General features: G+C 35.5%; 1 protein-coding gene across 2 annotated transcripts in view; it reads left to right on the top strand.

The window, feature by feature from the left end:
• Window positions 1-24,802, top strand: part of LOC120107465 (kinesin-like protein KIN-7D, chloroplastic) — a 33,694-nt gene extending 8,892 nt beyond the window's left edge. For both annotated transcript variants that reach the window (XM_039120742.1, XM_039120743.1), the window contains 16 exons: window positions 2,844-2,922; window positions 4,853-4,920; window positions 7,072-7,134; window positions 7,293-7,397; window positions 9,146-9,250; window positions 9,405-9,512; window positions 9,714-9,860; window positions 14,151-14,333; window positions 14,502-14,660; window positions 18,754-18,939; window positions 20,923-21,063; window positions 21,147-21,272; window positions 21,959-22,009; window positions 22,229-22,276; window positions 22,376-22,558; window positions 24,116-24,802. In XM_039120742.1, coding sequence (XP_038976670.1) covers window positions 2,844-2,922; window positions 4,853-4,920; window positions 7,072-7,134; window positions 7,293-7,397; window positions 9,146-9,250; window positions 9,405-9,512; window positions 9,714-9,860; window positions 14,151-14,333; window positions 14,502-14,660; window positions 18,754-18,939; window positions 20,923-21,063; window positions 21,147-21,272; window positions 21,959-22,009; window positions 22,229-22,276; window positions 22,376-22,558; window positions 24,116-24,622 — 2,259 coding nt within the window. In that variant the 3' untranslated portion in view covers window positions 24,623-24,802. The remainder of the gene's footprint in view (window positions 1-2,843; window positions 2,923-4,852; window positions 4,921-7,071; window positions 7,135-7,292; window positions 7,398-9,145; window positions 9,251-9,404; window positions 9,513-9,713; window positions 9,861-14,150; window positions 14,334-14,501; window positions 14,661-18,753; window positions 18,940-20,922; window positions 21,064-21,146; window positions 21,273-21,958; window positions 22,010-22,228; window positions 22,277-22,375; window positions 22,559-24,115) is intronic.
• The last annotated feature ends 889 nt before the right edge of the window (window positions 24,803-25,691 follow it).

Here is a 25,691-nt window from a genome sequence, read left to right as displayed (position 1 = left end):
TTATCTGGTCGTTATTTGCACTAAATTGAAACTGTGGTGTTGTTATATTTATGCAAGTACTAACCTTGTGAGTTTGAATTCATTCGGTTTTTTCCACACAAAATAAAATTTAAATATAGAAGTAAAATCTTTTTTCTCTGCAGTAAGGACTTATATTTCAAGACAGAAAGCAAATTTGATGAAAGAAGATAGATGCCCTCACCCCCCACCCCAAAGAATAAAGAAAGAAAAACATGCAAAAAATAGAATTAACAAACAGATTCTATCCCAATCAGGCCAATCATTGTCTTGCTTTTAGGATCTACCAATTCATCCTCCCATTTTCCTAAGTTCCACAGATAAAAATCCTACAGAGGCCTCCTTTAAAATGATCATGTATGGATCTGTTTATAAATCACCAGGTAAGGCACTCTTGCTGATCTTAAAACATCTACTGAAACGAGCAGATTGGGAAAACAGAGCTTGTTCCCACCTTGCCTTGTCATTTGTGTTAGTCAAAACAGTTGCCCTTCCTTTTTTTGTACTCCTATACTCTCTCTCTTTTTTGCTATATGCTTCCAGACATGCTCTTATACTCTCGTCATTTTACAAGCACCTTTCCTCTCTTCTTTCTTCCAAATGCTCCTAATTGCCAGCCATATTGTTGCTAGCTAATGTACCCAATTTCTGAATCTATGCTGGGGAAAAATGTGGTTCCAGCCAGGGCCTGACATCCTCTGATAGGTGTTGATCATTGTCTGCCTGTGCTCTACACTCAAATAAATGACAGAAGAGTGGGTTGGAGAAAGAAAGAGGGCTCTCTGTTCTTTGGCATTCACCTTTTTTTTTGTTTATGGATTTTGTAGTGATTTATGATTGTGAACTCTTGAGACATTTTGTGTGTTGGATGTTTTTATACCGAGTGGGTCATGGATTTCAGTTTGAGAGCTTATTCTTTCTTTTATTAGAAAGAGGGGAATTAACTGATTCCCCATTTGCTATAACCATCTTTCTCTCCTCCAAGCCCTTTTCTCTGTTTGGAGTTTATGATTTGTTTCTTGAGACATTATAGATCACAGAAGTCTAGTGTAGAAAAAAATGAGGTTATGTTGGATAAAATGGAATGCTCAAAGTTATCGATGAATGATAAACTACTTCAAAAATCAAAATAACCATTTGAGGCTGGATAGTGTGTGATGCCGGACCGGCTTGGCTGCCCCACAATATGTAAGTGGGCCCTTACAATAGGTGAGATAAGGTTTTAGAGCAATCTATTTGCTTGCTGTCCAGAATCCTGAGATCAGGACAGTTCTGGTTGTATTTTTGTAATTCAAAAGAAAAAGCAATGCAGCATGAGTTGTTTATGGGTCCTAATGTGATACGTTAGTAGAGAACATGATTAGTGCTAAATGATTAAAGGGAGAAGGATTTATGGCTTCAAGAGTTCAGAGCAGGGAAGATTGCAGAATTATGCAGTGATTTTAAATGGCAAGCAAAGTTCTAATGGGTCATAAATAGAAAAATTACTTGGGATTTTAGTGCTCGTGTTATTGTAGCATGTATTGTTCAAGTTACAGTACCAAAGGTTATTTGTTTTCTTTATTGTTTTGTAGAGTCCTAACAGGACTCAAATAGGTAACCAGTACAAAACTTGTTGTTGGCTCTATGGTTGGTTTTTGTTATTGTTTTGAGAAGAAAGAAAACTGAAGTTCGGGTACGGCTGTTTCCCCCTCATCTCTCATCTTTTTCTTGTACTATTTTCATCTCCTCTCTCTATTAATGTCTGTTCTTCAGCTATTTATTGCTGTATTATCTATAACTGATGGAATTACTGTATTGCGGCCTTCGATTCCTATCAGACTCTTAACTAAGGGAAACAGGAAAAACGTAAAACTAGACCTCCTAACCACTTCCTAAACTGAAATAAATAGAAATTATTAATTATATACTAAGATGGATCCATCAAATTCTTCCAAAATCTTGGACTGCAGCAATTTTTAAAATCTGAGAAGAATACAGGCCTTTGGATGACACTTGGAGCTTTGCTGCGTGCTGATTTTCCATCCGCTGTTGATAACAAGAAGCTAAAGGAAGTTTATGTTTATTCTCATGCTCTGACAAGCGGCAGCAATGATCTTTTAAATATTTGTGCCATACCTTCCATTTATTGTGATTTACCTTTAGCCTTTAGAATCCTTTCCTCGTGGTGACTGAATCAGGGTTTGCCAAATGTGGACTTTGAGGATTCAAAAAGATCTTTTTTGATATTAAATTTTACTGCATCTTGTTAATCTATAGATCTCCATGAGAGGGGAAAAAAGAGCTAGAGACAACTTAAAAAAGGTAACATGTTACTACTATACAAAAGCTTTAGTATTCATGTGTGAAAACTTTCACAAGTCAGTTCCTAACATATTGCCCTTCTTAAAATACTCACTTCCACTAATTCCTAAAATATCCACTTCCGCAAAATGCTCTCTCCCACTTAGACCACACCTAAATCAAGGATCATATGGTCCAATAACTAATAATCAGACTGGGTGAGTATAAATATGTTCCTAGGATGCTCCATTTTTTCTTCCTTTCCTTCTTTGAGGCCTAGGATGCTCCCTTATATCTGCCGCTAACCTATGAACCATTCATGATTCCTGGTTGGTTTAATCCTTAAATCTCTTACTAGCTAAAATGATATCCAGTTGCAAATAGGTTGGTTATTGAGCATATGATAATTGCTCATATATATATGTATAGATGTAAATATATTAGCATCTTGTAGAAGTTTGTTTATGGCAGATTGTCACTGTTTGCATCTTGTGTGAGGGCTATTATTTTAGCAATTACTGAACTTCATTTTATGTTTTCAGGGAACATTCGTTGAGGGTATTAAGGAAGAAGTTGTATTATCTCCTGCGCACGCATTGTCCCTTATTGCAGCTGGGGAAGGTAAATTTATTAATTTTTCCATAGTCAACCTGGTAGTTATTATTATACAAGCTAATCTCTTATATGTATGCAGCTGTCCATTGATGCTTAAATATTCAATTATAAATTTTCGATCTGTGGTATTAGATTATGGTTGTTATAGTACCTACCTATCATGTACTTTTGAGTACTTGTTTAACCATATATTTCTAAATGTGATTAATAGAATGCTACCATAATATCCAGTTCTGTATTCCATATTTGAAATGTAAAACAGCACTTTGTTTTGGGATCGTTGGTAAGCCCAGGAAACTATCATATGGCACGATACTTCTCAGGAGCTTGATAAGACATTTCTATCTAATAATAGAACATTTCTATTGTTACACTATGTACTAAGTTACCACGTTTGTAGATTTTAGACTCATATATCATTATGTTATTCCTGCAGGTTCGCATATTTGTATTGGTAACAAATATATTTCCAGTTATTTAAAATTGTTGTATTTTCAAAGAGCATCCAGTGATCAATTGTAGCGGTCATGGGAATGCAGGTTTCTCCATTTTATACTGTCCCAAATTGGATCATTTCATAGCGATGATAGTGCTTTTGAGTGTTTAATAGGCCTTGAGCGATTACTGAAGAATTCTTGACTTTTGTCTACTTGGAATTAACTAGTGGGCCTTGTTTATAATAATATTAGAGTTTTTACAACATGCTTTATGGTAGGAGGTGTAAAATTATAGGAATAGGAGGGTCTTCCCAAAACCTCACCCAGGTACCACTGCCCTTTTTGCTGCAATGTCTTGTTTAGCTGCAACACTTGGCTGAGTGGTTGTGCTTATGTTTGGTGTTGGAGTTCATTGGCTGCCGTCTTCATGCAGTGCCTTAAAGACTGCAGTGCCTTTATTAAGCTAACATTCATTGTGACCACCATTAAATAGTTCAGCTATTTCCTCGTTTGAGATCTTTTGGAATAAATAAAAGTTACCGAATTAAGAAAATTTAATCGTCTTTGCTATTGTAACATTTGTTTGACTGATTTTCCAGGGTGATCTTGATAGAACTTATTGGTCCATCAAATTGGCCAAACTCTATAGCAACCAGAAAACATAAATGCAGAACGTGCGATGGAGCATTTAATACTAATTTGTCCTAACCATGGTCTTAGGTGCTAGTTTGCGTCGTTCATGCCTTTGCTAGGCTAGTGGTGGCACTGGCCAATACCCTATGTATCACAAGGTATCAAGTCATGCCAATTCTGCAAGAGTCAATATGGGTTCAGATTATTTAACATTGACACTAGTTTTGGAATCTAACATCTTATTTATTTTTATGATGTATCACAAAATCATGCCAAAACTTTGGCATGATTTTCTCATTTTTTTCAATTTCTTTCTGTTTATGGGATTTTAAAAAGAAAAATAGAGGGGGAAATAGCTGGATTGCAACTCTTGCTAACCCTTCCACTCTCTCTCTTTCTCCTCTCTTACCTTGAAACTGAGGGATGAGAAAGGTGCGTCAGGCCCTTTCTCCCCCAATTAGTATGGCTTGAATTGGTATAGGGCCCTTAGCGGGCCAATCCGCACGGAACAAAGCAATTTTTGGCGGTTCGGCCTAGTAAGAACCAGTTTGCACTGGTTGAAGTATAAACCCATTTCGAGACTATGAATCATCCTAGTTCATGGTCATTGTGGTATGGTACCGACTTAACCGCATGATTCCTTGATAGGAACCTTGAGTATCTTTAAATTTTTTAGTGTACTGCTATGGTGCCGGTACCATATCGTACTAGTCTCCTGTCCATACATGGTACGGTACTGAGATTGTAAACCTTGGTCAATAAGTTGTTTGCATCGGAAAGAAGCATTTGTATTGTCTTTCTTCATGCAATATACTACTTATGCCTTCTTTATCTTGCTAATGATGATAATTTTGACTTGGTGACAGAACATAGACATGTGGGATCTAATAACTTCAATTTACTAAGCAGCAGAAGTCATACAATATTCACACTGGTATGTAGGCTGTGGTTTACTGGAATTTATGTTTGAATTTAGAAACATTGTTACTTATAAGAGCACTTCTGGTTGCTGTTGCATTTCCTTATTGAAGAATTTCTGCCTAATCAAATTTTGGCTGAACTAATATGATTCTGTAGCTTTGTAACTCTTCTGTTCTGTTTCATATGTTTTCCTAACTTATTGTTACCACTGAGATTTATTTGGTTTTCTGATGCTTTAGATATATTTACATGCACTTTCAATGGTCAACTGAAATACTAAAATATACATATTTCTTTCTGTTTAACAAGCAAATTTTAAGTGCTGCTGACATTTCGCTTAGGTTTCATCTAGCTATGCTCATGGAGGCCTTCCATGTGATATGCCTGGATTTAAACAACATATGCTGCTGCTGTCCTAAAAAAAATATGTGCACACAATCTTTATATTCAAAGCATGAACCTGTGTTCAGGTTTTAGCGACCATAACTGGGTTCATAAGGGTTTTAGCAATCAATATTGTCTCTGCCCAGAAATTCGATTAAGAGGCAACTAAAGACTCAGCGCAAAAAGCAATATATCTAGTCCCTAACCACTAAGATTCCATGCATGACAAGTCAAGATGCACATGATGACTAGTCAAGCGAAGAAGATACATGGCAAAGAAGAGAAGAATTGACACGAGTATCAAATAAGAATAAGATGCTTTGCTCTTTGTCCCAGTGTTTTAAAATGTGGTGCATAGAGCTGCATATGCACTTGCATATGCAGATGTCATTATGCAAATGCTGTCCCTTGACTGCACCACGATGCCTATACGTGGTCATATTGCATATGGACCAAAAAGGCAATCTGCGTAGCATTGTGTGGCCACATGTGCGGCCCATTTAGTTTTGTGTGTCATATGCAGCCCACTCTTATTTGGGCCTGCACAGATTAGGTTTGATATGAGTTTAAAGCGGGCCTAATAAGGGTATTAATAATGTTAATATGTTAATTATATTATAACTATTGCTATTAAGTAAGGTTCGTCGTCTCGGTATCGGACCCCGTATCGGTGCCACATTAGCATTGTCAGTACGGTATGGTACGGAACATGGTCTGTCGTACCGGTCCGGCCAGGGACCGGTACCAGATCAGCATAGAATCCGGTACCGGTAGTTTATCGTTGGAGAAGCGGTTTGGGACCGGTACGAACCGGTACGAGACCGGTACGGAACCGGTATGTACCGGTCTGGGCCGCCATCGGTACACCGATCGGTACTAGTACGGAGTTTTTTTTGGGCATACTGAGTGTTGGTATGCACCCATACCGGATACTGGTAGCGAACCGGTATGGTATGGTATACTCCGTACCGCCCAGTCTGGGCCGGTATGTTGAACTAAGCTATATTAATATTGATATTGCTGTTATTTATCAAAAAAAAATATCGCTGCTATAATTGATATAAAATGTATTTCATTTATTTTTAAATAGTTGAAGAAAAGTAACTGCATAGGAACCGGTAATATGCAGCTCACATATTGCATATGTATTATGTGCTCTGTTGACCTCCTTCGTATGACATCCACCTTTTAAAAACACTGCTTAGTCCAATTCCAGTAGTAATCTTCACAACATAATGAAAGTGAAACTGCAACTTTATTAGATATTTCCAAAGATACCCCTCATAGTAGCCAGTTGTCTGTGTGTGTGCGAGAGAGAGAAACTACAGTAGATATTTTGGGGGGGGGGGGTTGCTCCCCAGCAGGATCCAACACTTTTATAACAGGTGGGGTATATAATTCAAAATTTTGCCACCTTATCAGCTTATCTAAAAATCATAAGACTTGTAATTTCTTTTAATAGACAGGGTATATCAAATACTATCTTTCTAATTAACTCCATTTTAAACCTAGCTCCTTGTCATTCGCAAACACTTGCAATCATTATACTAGACTAGTATGCGCGATGTGCAATTCATGTGCTGTATTTAAGAACAGCACTGCTTAAATAGTGCATCAAGGCTTGCAGAAGGCTTCCAAGTTCAGCTTTGCATGCTGGACTTCAAGCCTTTCACATCATATATAGAAATTTTAAGTTATGATTCACATAAACTTGCTGTCATCATACTAGTTTTTGAATTCCAGATTAGCATTTATGTTTTTCTATCCTGCTTTGTGACAGACAATAGAGAGTAGCCCCTGTGGTGAATGTAGTGAAGGGGAAGCAGTTCATCTTTCACAACTTGTAAGTCTATATATGTGATGCTTCTTTCTTTCTAGAATTTTCTAGTTTTCACTCTTTTTTGTACTTAAAGTGTTTAGTGATGTTGAATATGTTTGATGTATGCTCTTATAGAATGGTACTCTGTTGATTTCTTATAAATTTCTTTTACTCATATGCAGAACCTCATCGATCTGGCAGGTTCAGAGAGCTCGAGGGCTGAAACTACTGGAGTACGTCGAAAAGAGGGATCCTATATCAATAAAAGCTTATTAACTCTTGGAACCGTAAGGCTTTAAGCAAAATTCTTCATATTTATTTAAATTCTCAAATATGTTTCTCCACTAAACTACTTTAGCTTCTGTAATTTTTAATTATATATCATCATTTTTGTGCTTACATGTGCATGCCTTGTTTGTTTCTTTCAAATATTGATGATGCCATAAGTTTGATAGTAGTATAGAACCTTGAATGATGCATGCCCAGTAAGTATGCTCAGTGTAATTAATTTCTGGTGACAGCTTCTCACTGCCCATCTTTGATGCAAACTATAACGGAAATTTTGAACGATCTAAGAAACATCTATTTATCTAGAGGGTCCATATTTATGCTTTGATCAATTTTGTGGATATGTATTGTTTCATGCTTTACTTCAGATTGTTTACTAACTAATTTTGTTAACTGACTATATATGTAATGACATCCATATGCCTTCAAAAGTTCAAATGCACAAACAAAAAACAAAAAAGAAAAAAAGGGAAAAAAAGAGAAATGAGAAGAAAGGCTATAAACTGATTTCTTGCTATTGTAAAATTTTGCAGGGTCAAAATCTGTCCAAATCATTTATCGATGCATTTTATTTACAAAATTCATCCTTTCTAGCACCAGAATCTTTATTCCTTGGTCTTTCCCTATTGCTGGGCTTAGTTTATATAATTATCATACTTTGCTCTATATAGAAGTTCCACAATTTAGAACCAATCCAAGGGTTGTCATAGTGCCAATCATAGTTTGCCATGCCATATGCGTCATGCCATGAATTTTATGATGCAAATGCAAACTTGGACCATTGGGACGTTTAGGTACATTATGAAACTGGAATTCACTTCATGGCTTGTATCAGGCCTTCTTGATTTGTCTGAGACTTTGGGGTAGCATTACTCATTTATATTTAAGCTGGAAGACTCAAAGTGTTGTTTGGATATATGATCTTATTCAGATCCCACTTTAAGACCAATTGTCCCTTAATATGGGTTTGATTCCTGTTCTTTTAAAAAAATTAATTTAAGGATCATCTGTTGAGGGAGATAAATTTAATTTTTGTTTTTTCTTTCTTTTCTAAATGAAATGCTAATTTATGTCCTTTTTTTGCTAAAAACCATTTTGCAGAGTGTTGTCAGATTTTTTTTTGACTATTACATGCATCAATGGCTAGGGTGAGCCAATGTGAGAAGAATAGATGGATGTTCCCCGCCTTGCTTTGATCCAAACTTATAAAACGAAAACTATAGCTACTTAAGTTCATGCAAATGTTTTTTCTTCTCAACATTGCTGAGTATGCACAATCCACGGAGCTCTAAAAGTTATCATATTTTAAGTTCAGATTTTTATAAAGAAATTAGTTTAAATTGGAAATTGTTATATTTTAATCTTATGTTTATTAATGAAAACAATGGAAAAATGTCATGCCCATGGACTTTTATATAATCATAAGGACCAAATTTTATAAATAAAAGTATTTGACTTTAATAATCAACTCAACTGAACTCAACTCAGCCTCAATCCCAGACTAGTTGGGGTCGGCTTCATAAATCCTATTCCTCCATTGTACTCAGTTTAGGGCCATACTTTCTAATAAAGTATTTGACTTTCATAACTCATAAATGAAAAAATACAACATTTTAAACCATTTCCATTTCATGTTTTGGATTATTGACATCTTGTCAGTCACATTTACATTGTTTAAGTCCTTTATTTTGCTTTATTTATTTGATTTTACAAGTTTCCTCATTGAACTTCTTCAGTTTTTTTTCAGGTGATTGCAAAGTTAACTGATGGAAAAGCTACACATATTCCATACCGAGATTCTAAATTAACTCGACTCCTCCAATCCTCCTTGAGTGGTCAAGGGCGTGTTTCTGTAAGTTACACTTTGTTTACTTATGACATAAGCAATTAACACGAAAGAGAAATCAATGAGTGGTTTTTAATGCTAGAGTTGTCTTGTTTGTTAAAAAGAAAAATGTTATCGTCATAAAGTATTCAGTAGTTTTTACCTGTCTTCTGTTACACAGCTCATCTGCACAGTGACTCCATCCTCAAGCAATGCAGAAGAGACCCATAACACGTTGAAATTTGCCCATCGCGCCAAACACATTGAGATACAAGCATCACAAAATAAAGTATGTTTCTTTATCTTGTAGAATTAGTACATAATTTTACTTTAGTAACAATTGTGGATCAACCTTTTTAAGAGAGAGTTGCATTTCCTAGAAACCACTGTCCTATGTTTGTGCATTATATTCCATGTTTTGTCTCCTTCACTTGATTTCTTTTTTCTCTTAGTTGTAATTTTTTTTCACATACTTTGTCTATCTTTGCAGATTATTGATGAAAAGTCTTTGATCAAGAAATATCAAAATGAGATTCGTAGTTTAAAGGAAGAGCTAGAACAGCTAAAAAGGGGCATTGTGACTGTTGCTCCCTTAAAAGATATGGGAGAGGATGATATTGTTCTCTTAAAGCGAAAGGTGTGCCTTTTCTCCATATTCTGCAATTTACGGAAGATGATCTTTTTCTTTTATTTATTTACAGTTCACATTGATATAGTTAATCTGCTGAATGCTTGATAGTTTATATAAAATGCTAAATATTATTCAAATCAATATTATAGCTCTACGCAAGAATGCTATTAAACTTGATGTTGGAGATCCATTATCAGAAAGTGAACATATAAGATGTTTAGTCATGAGAAACAGCAAAAAAAAAAGAGAAAACTTTTGATGAAAAACCTTCCTAAGAGGCTAAGAACTTTGTAATAGCAATGACGCTACGATATAGTTTGAATGCGCAGTTAAAGGCGAGAATGATATTAGCAAATCGAACAAATCAAAGCATGTAGTGCATTAGGTAGATTGAGTTACATGCTCCCGCTCAAGGATAACACTACTATAGAAAGGTTGAGAAAATATTTTCAAAATTCATCGAACAACAACTATGCAAACGATTTTAGTTGGTCTCTCTCTCTTCCCTTTATTTTCTCTTTTCTTTAGAGCTTGTCAGATAGGAGAGGCATGGAAGAGGTAGGTAAAGGGATTAGGAAAGTCATTTTGATTTTCTAAATAACAAGATGCTAGATGGTTGTTGCCCTACTTTACCAGCCACGCTACGTGAAAGCTGGATTTACTCCAGATTCGACTTGCTTAGGCAGGTGTTTTAGTAGGCTGGCTAGGCCCCCACCCATAGTCGGGCCACCTAAACAAGCCACCTGCGCCTAGAGAAGGCACTGGGGGTGGCATACCTAGGCTGCCACAGAAGCAGTCATAAGAAAACTTAGTTGAATGATTATTAAAAAATAGGAACAATAGGCTAGGGAAAAAAAAATTAATCATGACAATATAAATTGCAACTTTATTGAAGACCGAGAGTGGTGGAGAACTAGCTGAGATGGCTTGGGCATGTCAAATAAAGTGGTCCTAAAAGGAGAGGTGGTCAGATCTATACTGGAACTCTAGAAAAAGGAGTATGGTAAACAAGGATTTAGAAAAGCTGGGAACACCAAAACTAAGCATTTAGTTGGAGGCGGAAATGCAGTCTTTATGATGTTGCTGAATAGTTGGGGAAAGGAAATGGTTATAATTGTAATGATTTAACTAGTCTGAGCTGCATACTTGTGTCCAATTTATAAAATGGTAAATTGACAATGAAAACATATGCAGTATGGTCAACTTCATGATAAGTGGTAACCTATATCAATTTGCATCCAAAAGGGTAATTTGCTTTTTCTGCCCTAAAGCACATCTAAATAACCATGATCTAAATCCTACTAGAATTTTCACTAATGTAAAGCCAACCCTATAATCTTTTACCTCCTTACAAATGAATAACTCAGAGTTCAACAATTGATGCATATTATGAACGTGTTTTATCATGTGCACCGACCTTCTATATGTTGATTCTGGTCATAATATTGGCATGCATTTTGGCAGCATTTATTGGAGCCCCTTTCACAATTTTTTTCTCCCAAGGTTATGTATAAGTCATTATCCTCATATAAATGGCGCTATTATTGTAGGAATTTGCCCTAGTTCATTGATTTAGACGTTGGTTATTCCAGTCATATCATTTTATGAGTTCTTTTAGTCACTACATGTACTAAGATCCCATACAAGGGGATGCTAGTTAAATGAATGGTTATCTTGTTTTTTCCTTCATAATAGACATAAGAACTGGTTCTCAAAATTGCTTCCAAAAGAACTAGGGCTCACCACAGTCTTGTTGCACAATTAAACTATGAGTTAGTTATTCCATTCCTGAGGTCTGGCTTCTACTTATCTTTATCAACATATTCTTGAAGAATGGATAAAATTAAATAAATCCCATGTCCATAACAATACCCATTATTTTTAACTAGTAATTATAGGTTTGCTAAATAACTCGTATGTATGGCTCATATGCTGGGCAGTAAAGAAATTGATTGAGATGGCATGAACATGTGCAGTGCTGAGGAGGCTCCAGGTTTGTGTTGAAGGTTATAAGAAAAGGAGGGGAAGATTTTAGGTAACATGGATGGAGGTTGTGAGGAAGGATATGAGAAAACTTGGAATAACATCAGAGGTTGTTCTAAATAGGAATGCTTGACGAATGAGGATCCATAAAGCTGACCTCAAATAGTTAAGAAGGGGCTACATGGTTATAATTAACTCATGCCCAATTTTCTTATATTTTCAGTTCTGAGATTTTAATGCAAAAACAAGCCTTCTGTAAATGCTTCCAACACTGAAAGAGCTTGTGGTGACATTGGATGTGGCCTTTTAAGGGAATAGATAAGAAGGAATGTTTGATAAAACCAATCCTTTATATTTGCAACAAAGCTTATATTTATGGCTGCGGTCATACCAACAGTTTCTACCAATAAATCCATGTCTCCATGGAAGTTCTTTCATTGTATAACAATATCTGTTAATAGTCTTGGATTTTCATGCATGTATGATATCAACTTTGCCAAGTTTCTTTCACAAGCAACATTCTGACATCCTTTGACAGTTTATTTTAAACTTCTCCTGTGAAAGGCTAAATATATCGGAATTATATGAAACAAAGTCCAGATAATATCAGATGCAACTAAGATGTGTGGATATGAGTCCCTGCAAACATAAAGGAAAAAAAAATCAAAGAATCAGGAGAATAATTAAAGACTCACCTATCCTTACAATAATAAATCATCTCACCAAGTTCTAGCAAGTCCTCAATAAAGCAACTCTAATAATAGAAAATAAAAGGAAAAGGAAATGTTGAAGCCATGCCTTGCAACATGATTCTTTTTGTTCCATATCTTTTGTGATATGCCTTGCTTATAGAGTTTTTACTAAAGACATTTCTTGGGAAAACTTGCAGAATAACTTTTATTAGATATAGTGTTCTAGGTGAGCCTTCAGACAGCTAGTTACATGTTTACATGGATGTAGAAAAGGTATGCCTTTAGAAAGATGATACTCATCTTACATCAAGTCAATCATAATGCTGAAGTGAAACGAAAACCATACCTAGACTTAGAGATTATAAATATTCTCAAACTAATGAAATAATCTAAACGAAACTTAGATCCATGAATTTGTTGCATCAATCATGGGCTAATATTTGGCAAAAAACTTATCCTCCTCGGATGATCATGCACCTTTTGTTCATCTGGCATGACACAAAATTATTTTTTGACGATTAGTGATTTCTTGTGATTGTCTTGGTCCTCTATTTTCAACCCTTGCGCACCATGAGTGTGCATTTTCATTTTCTCAGCCATCCTCTGCCATCAGTTAAAGCATGGCTTTTAAGTTTAGTTTCATGGATATGGGAAAATTTGTATTTCACCTTCATTTTGTTGAGTGGCTACAATAATAAATTCTCACTCATTCAACAGGTTCTTCATATTTAGTTGTTAATAATAATGCAGTTTTTCGAACCCATAACCCATCCTAGATTCTTCCACATTTCTTCCTGCTTATGTTGGTCTTCGTTTTTGTTTAATGGCGCATCTCCATTTCAAATCTTTTTCTTCTTTGGTCGTGTCAGAAATGTTGCCATTTCTGACCGCTTCTAGAATTGATCTAGATCTGCTCCCCTCTAGAGTCCTTTCAGCATTTTTTATTAGCATATTTATCATCTTTCCTCTACTTCACTGTCTTTTGTGCTTAAATCTCAGTTAAGAGTGAGTGAGTTTATGACAACTAATTCCGATTTCGATTTCGGGAATTTTTTTCTGAGCTACCTTAGACATAGGAGGATAATGTGCCACCATTATTTTTATCATTAAAACTTAAAAAAGAATTTGTATAGTCTTTGACAAGAACATTCATTAAACTGGGAATATATGATGTTTCCTTGTTATGCTTCTGAAAGTTGGAAGTCTAGCATCCCATGATATTACTGAAGGGCTGACAACTGGAAAAATGTCCAGTAAAGTTATGGATAGGCAAGCTAGATGGATAATTTGCATATAGAGAAAGAACTCTATGCCATATAATAATGAGATCATCTGATGAGCAAAGAACTTATTGGTTTCATCCACCTCGAACACTTGTGTGGACTGATTATCTGCACCAAGTTACTGAAAAGGCAATTAAGGCATCACTTTCTGGGAAAATGTCACTTCACATACTCAGTGCTTTATAGTTTTCTTAAAAATTAAAAATATTAGTATTGATACTTGGTAAATGTTTATCTCTCTTCTTTACCTGTTAGACATATCAGTCTTTTAACATAAATTTGTTTTACCTTCTTTTTTAATGTTCAATTTTAATTAAAATATGATCATGTATATAAAGCTAGAGGATGGTCATGTAAAGCTACAATCGAGGCTGGAACAAGAAGAAGAAGCTAAAGCTGCTTTGCTGGGAAGGATACAACGATTAACAAAACTAATTTTGGTATCTACAAAAACCACCCAATCTCCAAGGTTTCCTCAACGTCCTGGTCCAAGGCGAAGACACTCGTTTGGAGAAGAGGAGGTATGGTGATTAGTATCAATCCACTTAAGCTCTTGAATAATTAATTTTAATTATCAGGTTCTTATGAATGTTGTCATGGACTCATAGATATATTGTCTCCATTCCCATGCAGTTAGGGCGTTATTTTCCCAAATCACTCTGATTGTTGGTATTTATGTGAATGTGCAGCTTGCTTATCTCCCATATAGGAGGAGAGAAATGATCTTGGATACTGAGAACAGTGATTTTTTTGTTCCACTAGAAGGATATGGTGAAATTATTGATGATTCTTCCAAGGAGGAGAAGAAAAACCGAAAGCATGGGCTCCTAAATTGGTTCAAGCTACGGGTACGCATAAATGTCTATTGGAAAGGTCCTTGGTATCAGGGAAATCCATGCATTTAATACTTTATCGCAGACCAAATTTGCTGACTTATTAAGAGTTCTGTCTATAGATTTTCTCTGTTTCTTTTCTAATCCAAAATAGAACTTACTAATGGATGTCATCTCGTCAGGATGTTTCTTCACCATTATATTTGATTGGGACCTCATTTAGTAATGGTTGACAAGAATACTGTATTATCTATACCCTGTTTATGTTGAGGTATATCTTCAAAGATTTCAGTCATAGCACTGGTTTAAATTTGACCTCATGGTTATATCATCACTTATCATTACATAATCTGCAACTACGATACATAGAGGTCTTCACTAGGTATGAAGTAATAAGGGCTCAAGGTTGACACCTTATGTAACCCAGCTACTGTTTTTTGTTGTTACATCCTGCTAACCCAACGTAATTGTTATAACCAGTATGTAGAGCCCTATTAGTTTTTCTTTCAGAAACCCTGCTTGTTAGTGCAATTAGTGTCTGTTGTAGTGCTTCACTTGGAGCCAATACTTGCCCTTTTTCATGACAACCATTGAAGTTGTTGCTCATTGGAAGTGCACATCATCCCCAATGGGTAGCACTAGGCAATATATGTGCATCAAGGTAATGCTAGTCGTATAAAAAATAGTGCTGCATATTGAAAAATACAAAGATAAAAAATTAGGCATATATCAAGCTTCACATTCTAAACATGACTGCTAGAGTACAACTATAAGCATAAAGAATTAGTCATGTCTAAGGAACATTAAAGACTGATTAGAGCTGCAGAGTGTCGTCTATGCATTGTATGAACCAAAAGCAGCACATCTTCATGTTTGAACAATTTTAGATTCTTTTCATATCTTAGCAATTACAATTAACATAGATCACTCCATGTAACATTCAGAATCGATGTTGTTTTTATCATTTAGTTACATACTTTCTGCTCATACAATTTTTTGCATATACAGCACGTAAGCTCGTAATTTTTTTCTCCCAGTTTGCAAATATTTCTTTTAACTGATGGAAGGCAATTAGCAATTGGTTGCTTGAATTCTTCCAATGGAAACTAGTTATACAATCACTTCAGTAATAATTTGGTGCTGACAGTCCAGGAATGTGGAAACTTGTGGTATAGAGGGTCAGAAAAGCGATTCTTTGATATGTCAGCTTAAATGTGCTAAATTGCATAAAATCAATCAGTACTTCCTACTTACAAAAAAAGAGCTAAAAGCGTGTAGCAAGAGACCTTTAAAGCACAGAGTTTAGTTATATATTAATGATCTTTTGGTCCCATCTATGTATGCTTTCAACTCAACTGAAAGTAAATATTTGCATGGATTCACTCTGAAATATATCACTACTAATACAACAGCGTATATGAGATGCATAACATATTACTGGTTCGGTACATTATAGTCGATATGGTCATTAAAGTATGCTATGGTCATTGCGGTATGGTACGCACCCTATACCGAGATAGCTCCCAACACTTTTTTTCTTCCAAAACCGGGCAGTATGGGTTGGTACTGACTACTGAGCATATTGGCTGGTTCCTCTCAGTTTGGACCAACTTCAGTATCGAACCAGCAAACTAATCCAGTTCCCATGGGTTTGGTATGGTACTCCCTAAAGTAGATGTTCGGGTCGGTTTTCCAGTCCTTGTGATGTATAGTATAAGACCATCCTTTCCTTTTAACTTGAGGACTTATTCAAATTTGAGCGCAGCTCATAAATTAGGTGAGGTACATATATCCTTATGTTTTTACACCATTCACACGATACATTCCTCAAATTCCATTAAATACATATGGATCCTTCAATGTTTATGCAATAATTTATGCATATGGACTTTAGCTTTTGCTAATTTGTACTGTTTGGGCCTAAATCACCAGTTAATGGACTTATTTTAACTGGTCAAACATATTTGGTTGCATTTTTTGGTCCTTTAGGGATACTTAGGCCGTTGGTGTAGATTTGCAAAGCGAGTGTTAGAAAATCCTGCACCCCATTGCTTCCCTTCTTTTCCTTCCTAACATCAATATAAAGACCTTGTTAATTTCTCCTTTTTAATCCTTATAAGAGACGGGCATGATAACTGATTTCTACAGGATTTCTTGTATATTTGTGAGTATTCTACCTTAAAGCTTCTTTACCAGTATTGGATGATATGTAGTGAAAGACCTTTTATCATCAACAATTTCCCATTGACATCAACATGATGCTGGATGCACACTAGGTTTTAAATAACAGTATTATAACCATTATGATTAGGTTTTAAATAACGGTACTATAACCATTATGAATTATGATATTGATTTTATGCAATAACAGGAGAAAAAGATAATGGTCATGATATTGCATTTTTTTGTGTTATAATGGTCGGTTATAACATAAATAAATCTGTTTTCACTTGTCTTTCTCCATGTAAATCTATGTAAAGTCTATTTTTCAAATTTCATTTTTTTACACCAAATTTCCCTTTAAAATTGATTGTACGGTCTAAAAAATATTTTTATCTAATTAAATGTGAATGGATTCCTGTTTTTGCCTGTTTCTTTCTATTATAACACCATTATAACAGTGATTATTAAAATAAAATTTTGAAATGCTACTTTTTGAGGCAAATAACGGCCATTATAACCGTTATAATTGTCAACCACAGTTTTCATCGGGGTTGATCCGCATAATGTGTTATTTAAAACCATGGATGCACATTGATAATTTTTGGTGAAGTTGTGAAGGTGAAACTCTTTTCATCTTAATCCTGACTTTTAGAGGCTAATGAAATACCAACAAAAGTGTAATTTGTTGGCAAAAAAGATATATTATATGAATGAATATTGTCAAGTTGCTAGTTCTTGGCGAAGCTGCTGGGAATAAAAGTAAAGCTATTTCCCCGGTTAGGTCTCTATGCTTGGTTTTTTATGTAACGTGAAAAAGATTTATAGATGGCTAACAGATGAAGCTAGCAGTGATTTCTGACAATACCATGTTGTTGAGGAGCAGTGATGGTAAAAGTTTATATCACACCTCTTTGATGAGGAGACATTGTTTCCCTCATGACCAATGCCTCATGAATTAGGGGCAAGTGATATAGATCTAGGAAAAAAGGAAAGACATGCTTGTGTCATGTGAGCCTTCAAGGAAACTAGACATTTGATAGACACGGCAACATTCAAAAAGCAGTGAGGGCACGATCAGATGTATGGGCCTAAAAGAAAGAAATTTACTCTTAAAAAGTGACAGAAGGATTGTCAAAACTCTTGAAAGGAATTAATACTCCATTTCACACTCAACTGCAGAAGCAAATTGTAATTTATAATCAAGTATTGAGCAACAACTCATCATCAAAATAGCCTGCAAGCCTTATTATTTTGTAATTTTAAGCAGCTAATACTGAGATTACCCTCTGTTTACATGATCCCACCGCGACAAGAAAAGGGAACCGGATCACAGCATTCATCCTTATCCACAAAACGGCTGCAGATATTCACTTAGAAATTTGTTATTATTCAATATTTGAAGTTCACAATGTTAATTATCTTTGAGAAATCCCAAGATACTCGCAGAGAGAACTGTTCAAATTAGATATGATATTAGATATGATTCTTTGAATAAGGAAGTTATGGATGGTTAAATTTTTTTCTCGGTAATTTCAATTTGTCTCTAACAGGAGCACTACGGCCTCTTAATATAGAATCATAATAAAGGATGATTCTTGCATTCTACTGTTTCTGTAATATGGACAAAAGAAAAAAAAAAACTCCTTCAGAGTAAAAGGGCCCTCTCATATAAGGACCAACAGAGCATTTGGCTCATCATTACAATTAATGATTTGATTTTCTCTACAGTTGATTTATGTTCTTGAGTTCTTCCATCTTGTTTACTTGATGTCCATGTGAGCATGTGACCTAAAAAAATGCTTCATGTTTCAAAGTTTGTGTTAGAATGTCTAGTGTAGGTTAATATTCTAGTAGTTCTGGAATGCTTCTCTTTTTCTTTTTCTTTTATTTTGTAACATGCCTTTTTCTCTTTTGGTTCATGTATAATTTAGAACTCTCTCTCCAGAAACGTGACAGTGGTGGGACATTGACAAGTTCTGATGGCGAAAAATCAAGTGGGACAAAGTCATTCACTAGACCTTCAACTCCTCAAGCAGAGAGTGTAAACTTTCCTGTGGAACCAAGAAATTCAAATTCTTTAATCACAGAGAGTATTCCTGCTGATAATCTTTCTCTGCAGGAGACACCTCTGGTATGCAGTTGAAGTTATATAATATATATGTGCATATGGCTTCTTGTTTAACAACTAAGTTCGCTTATTGGGTTATGCCATATATTTACATGTGCAAGAAGCTAAATTAAAGTGTGCATCCTAAGAAATTTAGATTATTGGAAGGCATAACATCACCATGGACTGATTTTACTGTCATGCCAAGTTTACCCATTCTTATAGAATGCATTTATTGATGCTATAAATTCTTATTCTTTTTTCCTTTGTGAAAATTTTTCAACAATTGCACTCGAAATTTGAACACAATTAGCACAATTTTTTTTCCATAGATATGCTTGCTTGACAGAGAAATATTACCTAAACATCATGTTTTATGTGTTTGTTCTAAATTTTTTTGCCTCATCTATTTTGAATTGATATCCCCCCTGCATACCATGGTTCCATGTAATGCTTCCACATCAAGTTTTACTTATAAGCTTTGTCCGAAATAAGGATTATTTGGCTTATACATCTCCAAGAAATTCGAAATTTTAAATCAAATAATAAGAATGATTTTAAGCACATTAAACATATTTTATTCCGCAAGAGTACAAGGTGACAAGGAAGAAATCCAAGGACAGTAATGAAAATGGTAAAACTATGTTCCTTCCATCATAGGATATGATGAAATGCAAATCTAAACAAGTTAAAAAGAAGATACAGCCATCGAGGTATGGAGCTATTAAAGTATATCAGTCTACAATGGATTGCTCATAGAGTGAGTTAGATGTGGATAAGTATTTCATGAGACTATACAGTTATGTGGGAGGTATTTAATAGATTGTTAGCTTGGTGCATCCGTGTTTAGGATTTCTTATGAACAACATACCCCCACTTCACGCAGCATGTGGAGAATGTCACCCTTTCTGAGATAACTAAGTGTGCTGCACTTGCTAGGTAGGCAAGCAATCGTTGCTTGGAGAAAAGAATCGCCATATTTTACAGTTCACTCAACTTATTGTAGAATTTGAGAAATGTCTATTCGGCTGTCGTCCAATGGACGTTGAGGTTTATAATTTTGCTTTTTGACAGCAATTCAGCCATACTAAAATTACGTTTTTCATATTTGAAACATTTTGGATAGTTTCATGAAAAAGCAGTTCAGAACATGAAGCATACATTAAATGGAATTATAAAAAATATTTAAAGAAAATAAAAAATGATCTGTTGTTGAAAAAATACAAAAGTGAAGATATGACATTTGAAAATTGAAACACTAATTATGAAGAGTATATGATGTTTTTAGTGTGAGCTTGCCAAATAAGAAGGCTGAGTAGTGAAATTAATCAAGATCATCAATTTTTAGCCTTTGTTTTTCTTTCTTTTTTAAGAAAGGGGAAATGGAAACACAAACTTGTGAAATTTTTTGAGCAAGCTATTCTCAAATTATAATGCAATTTCACAAATGTTTAGCTAAAAATTTGGTGTTTAGGTGTAAAAGGTCTATCTTCTCCCTTGATCTAGCAGCCAAAAGGAAAAAAAACCTGGAAGGGGATAAATTTATACTTTTAAGACAAAAGATCGATAATCATTGAATAATGTCTAGCATGTAATATTTAAGAATCTTATATGTTTGACGTGGATGCTTGAGGCAGACGGCATAAAAACCAAAAAGAAATTGAAAAAAAAACATTCTCTTTAATTCTCTTTTGGGGCTGATACATGCCTATCTGATTTTGATTTGTTTTAGAACCATGGAACAACTTCTGTCCATATAGATCAAGCTTTAATGGTGTTAGTATTTCTTTCTAGTTTCGCATGATGATAATTTTCATTCTTCTTGAGAAGTTAATTGGAAGGCTAGCTTAAGGAATGAAGTTAACAGAATGTCATACCTTGTTTTTTTTGTTTGGAGCATATATACTGTTAAATATTAAGTGCTATATGCGTGGCTCCTGTTTCAGGAATGTAATCTAGATTTTTTTTTTTTAACTTGATTAACTTCTGCTTGTTATCTTATGATAGACCAGCATTAAAACTATAGACCATGTTGATTTGCTGAGAGAGCAACTAAAAATTCTGTCTGGAGAAGTAGCACTTCATTCAAGTGTTTTAAAGCGATTGTCAGACGATGCAACCAATAATCCAAAGAACGAGCAGATTCAAGTAATGTATCATTTCCTATATTTTTTTCTCGGTCAATATGCGTAAAGCATGTAGGTCTTGCTGATATATTTTGAACTTCGCAGATGGAGATAAGGAAGATTAGTGATGAAATCAAAGCCAAAAACCAGCAGATAGCTTCTTTAGAAAAGCAGATGGCTGATTCAATTTCTGCTAATCAAAACAAAATGGACAAACTGGTTCTCTCACCGGTGATTTTTTTTTTTTGAACATGTCATATATTACTCATTTTGATTTAGTATGAATAAATAATTAGGGCCTGTTCGGTACTGTTTTTTTTCCTATTTCCTTTTTTTAAAAAAAATAGAAATACAGAATTCAATGCAGAAAACATGTTTTGTTACCTGTTTTTGTTTCTGTTTCTATTTTTTTTTAAACAACTTCTATTATTTCTGGAAAAGTGAAAGTGAAAAAATTTCACTACTAGTTTTTTTAAAAGTGGGTTTTAACCCTTCTCCGAACCCTCTTCTTCCGTCCAATCTTTCCCTCAGCTCCATCGCTCCTATCCAACCACTGGCTCCTCAGACCTCACCGGCCATCTCTCTGCTCGATGCTCGATCTATCCCTCGTCCCCGGCCATATCACCGGTCCCATCCTCACTTTTTTTTTCCTTTGCTGCTCCCTCGACTGCCTCTCCGTTCGACGTCAAGCTCTCCCTTGTTCTCAACCACATTGCTGGCCCCAATCTCCCTCCCTCTGCGTCATCACCGGCCATGTCGCTGGCCCTCATAGAAAAAAGGAAAAATTGCAAACCAAACATGTTTTCTGTTGTCAGAAATTTGAAAAAAAATAGAAATAGAATTCCTATTTTCAGATTTTCTTTAAAAGGAAAAGTGACAACAATGCTAACACAGCCATAATTTTTTTTTGGTTGCAGTCTTATGCTGAACTGGTAGAACAACTCAATGAGAAGTCTTTTGAACTTGAGGTACTAAGTTATCTTTAACTTGTACTCTTTCATATTAATCTTTGCATGGATGCATCTCCGAATACTTTGTGGCAAGTGGAATAGTTGAATGTTATCTTTGCTCTGAACGAAATATTTGGCCGGAAAATTTGGAATATGCATATAATCTAATCAACTTGGATATATTTTGGCTTTTATTGAAAACTGAGTTTGGAGACGGTGTTGGGTGATCTATTCCAGGTGAAAACTGCAGATAACAGAGTGATACAGGATCAGCTGCAACAAAAGGTGAAATTTAGTAATGGGTTATATTTATGTTCTCTTGGTTGTATGACCACTGGCTACAAATTGCCCAGCTGTAATTCTTGAATCCATTCTCCTTGTCAGATATGTGAATGTGAAGAATTGTGTGAAGCAATTGCTTCACTGAAAAAACAGATTGCCTCTTCAACAAATTCTAAATCACAACATTGCTCTGGGGGAACTAATTTTGAGATGGAGTTCCCTGCAAGCAAAGAAAACACACCATCAAGAGACGTTACTACAGAGTTGCTGCAGCAGGCGCATATGGTCAGTTCTACTGATTGTTTGCTAGTTTTAGATATTATCTGCCCATATGATACCTCTATACCTAAAGCACATTGAGTTGACACATGATATCGATGTGCCATTGTAGCAATTGTTAAAAGAATAGGATATGATACAGCTGGGGTATGACAATGAATAACTACTTTTTTTACGTATATGTGGAAAAAACACCCATAAAGAATAATGAATCATCCCAATAATTTGACCCATTCTTCCACGATAACATCCGCATCCTAAGCTCCAAAAGTAACTATCCATCATGCCCATGGTTGAAAGGCCAGCATTTATCCCCCATTCCCCTCAAAAAGAAAAAGAGAAAAAAATAGAAAGAGAAGCAGCCCTATCCCTCATGCTTGGAGGTATATGAGAAGTATTTTCTAGCGTATCAAGGAAGAATCCATTCAGAAATAAAAAAAGAAAATGGAACTTAAAATAGCTACCTGGCATATATCCTATCCGTATGCAATGTGTATCAGTATCTGATATGCACATTGCATAGGGACACGGCATGGAATTTGAAGTATGTATGCTTCCTAGCGCTAAAATGCTTTATTCCATGCAAGAAGTTCAAAAGAAGTGTCATTTGTTTGTTTACCATACTAAAATTTTTGCATTCGCACAAGTAAAATTTACCTGTAATAATGACATAATGTTTGCATCATTCTTTTGTAACTCTTATAATCATCCACTTAGAAGAGGTGACGCCCTATTCATAATTTATCTGAGTTCATATTCCTTCTCACTTCCTACATCAGGGCCATAAGCAGCAACTCTTTTTGTTCTGCATTCCACAATTGTAGCATGCGATTTATGTAAGCTTGCCTCTTTAGATCATAATTTTTACCTCTGATATGAATGCTATTCCGGCATCAAGTCTTGACGTTTGTCCTCTCTGCTTAGCTTTCTCTTTTTTGGGGGCTGGAAAGTGCTTGATCTATTTCAAAGTTGGAAACCTTGCAGGGTTGCTTCCCAGTTCCATGAGTCAAGCTGTGTGACCTATAAGATAGATCTCACAACCCACCAATTGAACTACTAATTTTACTGGCAAATGCCTCGTCTGTCTTGCTTACTATGACTTGAAAACAAATTTAGAATATCGACATTAAGTTGAGAACTAGCAGTAAAATTGTCAAACTTTAATGAGTGGTTGCGGAGTTTATAAAGCTAAATCCTCACAGATGTGGTTAAAGCCTACCATTCGAGATCATTTGTCAGCAATTTTTGGAAGAGGAAAAAGCAACTTAACATAGTCCTATAAATATGTGAAACTCCATGCACTGCAAATTGGGGATAACGTATGTAGCTCTAGAGCATCGGACATTCTTGTGAATCCACAAATGAAAGTGCTCAATAAATGGACAATTTGTTTAGAATATCATGGATAAATTATTGACAAAAGCAGCCAAATTTCTGGATGCATGTGGTTGTAATATTCACTGTAATTATTTAGATAATGTTCTCTGTTTGTGAGGTATCTTTCTTACTTTATAATAAATCCTGCCAATACCTTCCACTCAATTTCTTTATTGACCCCCTTAGGCATCCGAGATTGAAGAACTTAAGCAGAAAGTAGCTGAAGTTACTGAAGCTAAAACCCAACTAGAAACACGTAACCAGAAGCTGGCAGAGGAGAGTGCATATGCCAAAGGGTTGGCCTCAGCTGCAGGTGTGGAGTTGAAGGCACTATCGGAAGAAGTCACCAAACTCATGAACCAGAATGAGAGGCTGGGTGCTGAATTAGCATCAGTGAGAAGTTCTGCTCAGCGGAGAGTGAGCAATGGACCAAAGAACGCCAAAAGAGACAATCACCTCAAGCGGCATGAACCAACGCCCAGGAGAGAAGTGAATGCTAGCTATGAAAGAGAACAAACACTTGAAGCTGTGCTTCTGGAAAAGGAGCAAAGAGAAGCGGAGCTTCAGAAGAAAGTAGAAGAATCCAAACAGAGGGAAGCCTTCCTAGAAAATGAACTGGCCAACATGTGGGTTCTTGTGGCAAAGCTGAAGAAATCTCAAGCAAATGAACCCGATGATTTAGATGCCAACTGAAATTGTGTTGGAAAGGGAAGATAAGAGTGGAAGGTGAGAGTTATTGTTTTGGTTGGTCCATAGGCTTTGGGTTTTTGTATGTAAGAGATATATTGTATATTGAGCTTGTTTTGTATTGTGAATTGACGTCGTTCTTATTGTTTCTATTTTTAATGTCAGTTTTCATTCAAATTTATTGTTTGAGTTGTGTTGACTTTAAACTGGTGCGAATTGCCCTCCATAATTGGCAGAAATGTTGCAACTTATGCAATGTCAGCCCGCCAGAAATTTTTATCATTGCTTCAAATAGTCACTGATCTGAATAACTTGCTAAGGCATCAATTCTTGTAAGTTGTAACGTTACAGAGGATACGGAACCGATCCGTAGATTTCCACTTGATGAACAAGTTAAGATGCAGTTATGCTAGCTGCGTTACATGTTAATGTGGTATGTGGGTTGGAGTACTCTCTTTTCTTGTAGAAGCTAATAAAACAAATAACTAGAAGATCTCACTGGATGATTGTTTCCAGGAATCTTTGATGGCCTCCATATGTGGTCTAAAATTACCTTCATGACAATTTTAAATCACCTCTAATTAAATTTGTATCGATGTCTTGACCATAATAGATGATCCAGGAAGTTTCTTTGACCAGCGTTCGTTAATTCGATTCAGATGACATTGTATTAAACTCTCATTCTTCCTAATGAGTTGATTCTTACAAAAATGTAGAATGCTTTTATGGTGGGTTGTAGTGTTGTGTGGATGATATTGATGATGTCAGTCTCTTGTTCCTGGCTTCTTCGGTTGATCTAACGCAATTCTTTTCTTTCATTTAATCAGTGAAATGAAGGTTATGGTCTGCAGGCTCGTTGGTAGCACAAGGAAAAAAGAAAACAGGTAGATTGTTCATTAATTGTCAATAAGCATTTGTATGGAATTAATTATTTATTCTTGAGAGCAAATAAACGTTCAGTAATACTTTTTGTAAAATAAGCTCTGCACCTAACCAATCACCTACATGATCGCTACAGAATTATTCCCATGATAATATATGAATTCTATTCCCCTTTTATTTCAAATTTGGTTCG

Source organism: Phoenix dactylifera, unplaced genomic scaffold (assembly GCF_009389715.1).
Source record: "Phoenix dactylifera cultivar Barhee BC4 unplaced genomic scaffold, palm_55x_up_171113_PBpolish2nd_filt_p 000873F, whole genome shotgun sequence".
In the NCBI taxonomy this organism is placed as follows: domain Eukaryota; kingdom Viridiplantae; phylum Streptophyta; class Magnoliopsida; order Arecales; family Arecaceae; genus Phoenix; species Phoenix dactylifera.
The sequence above is the reverse complement of the archived record's forward strand: the minus strand, read 5'-3'. Positions and strand labels throughout refer to the sequence as shown.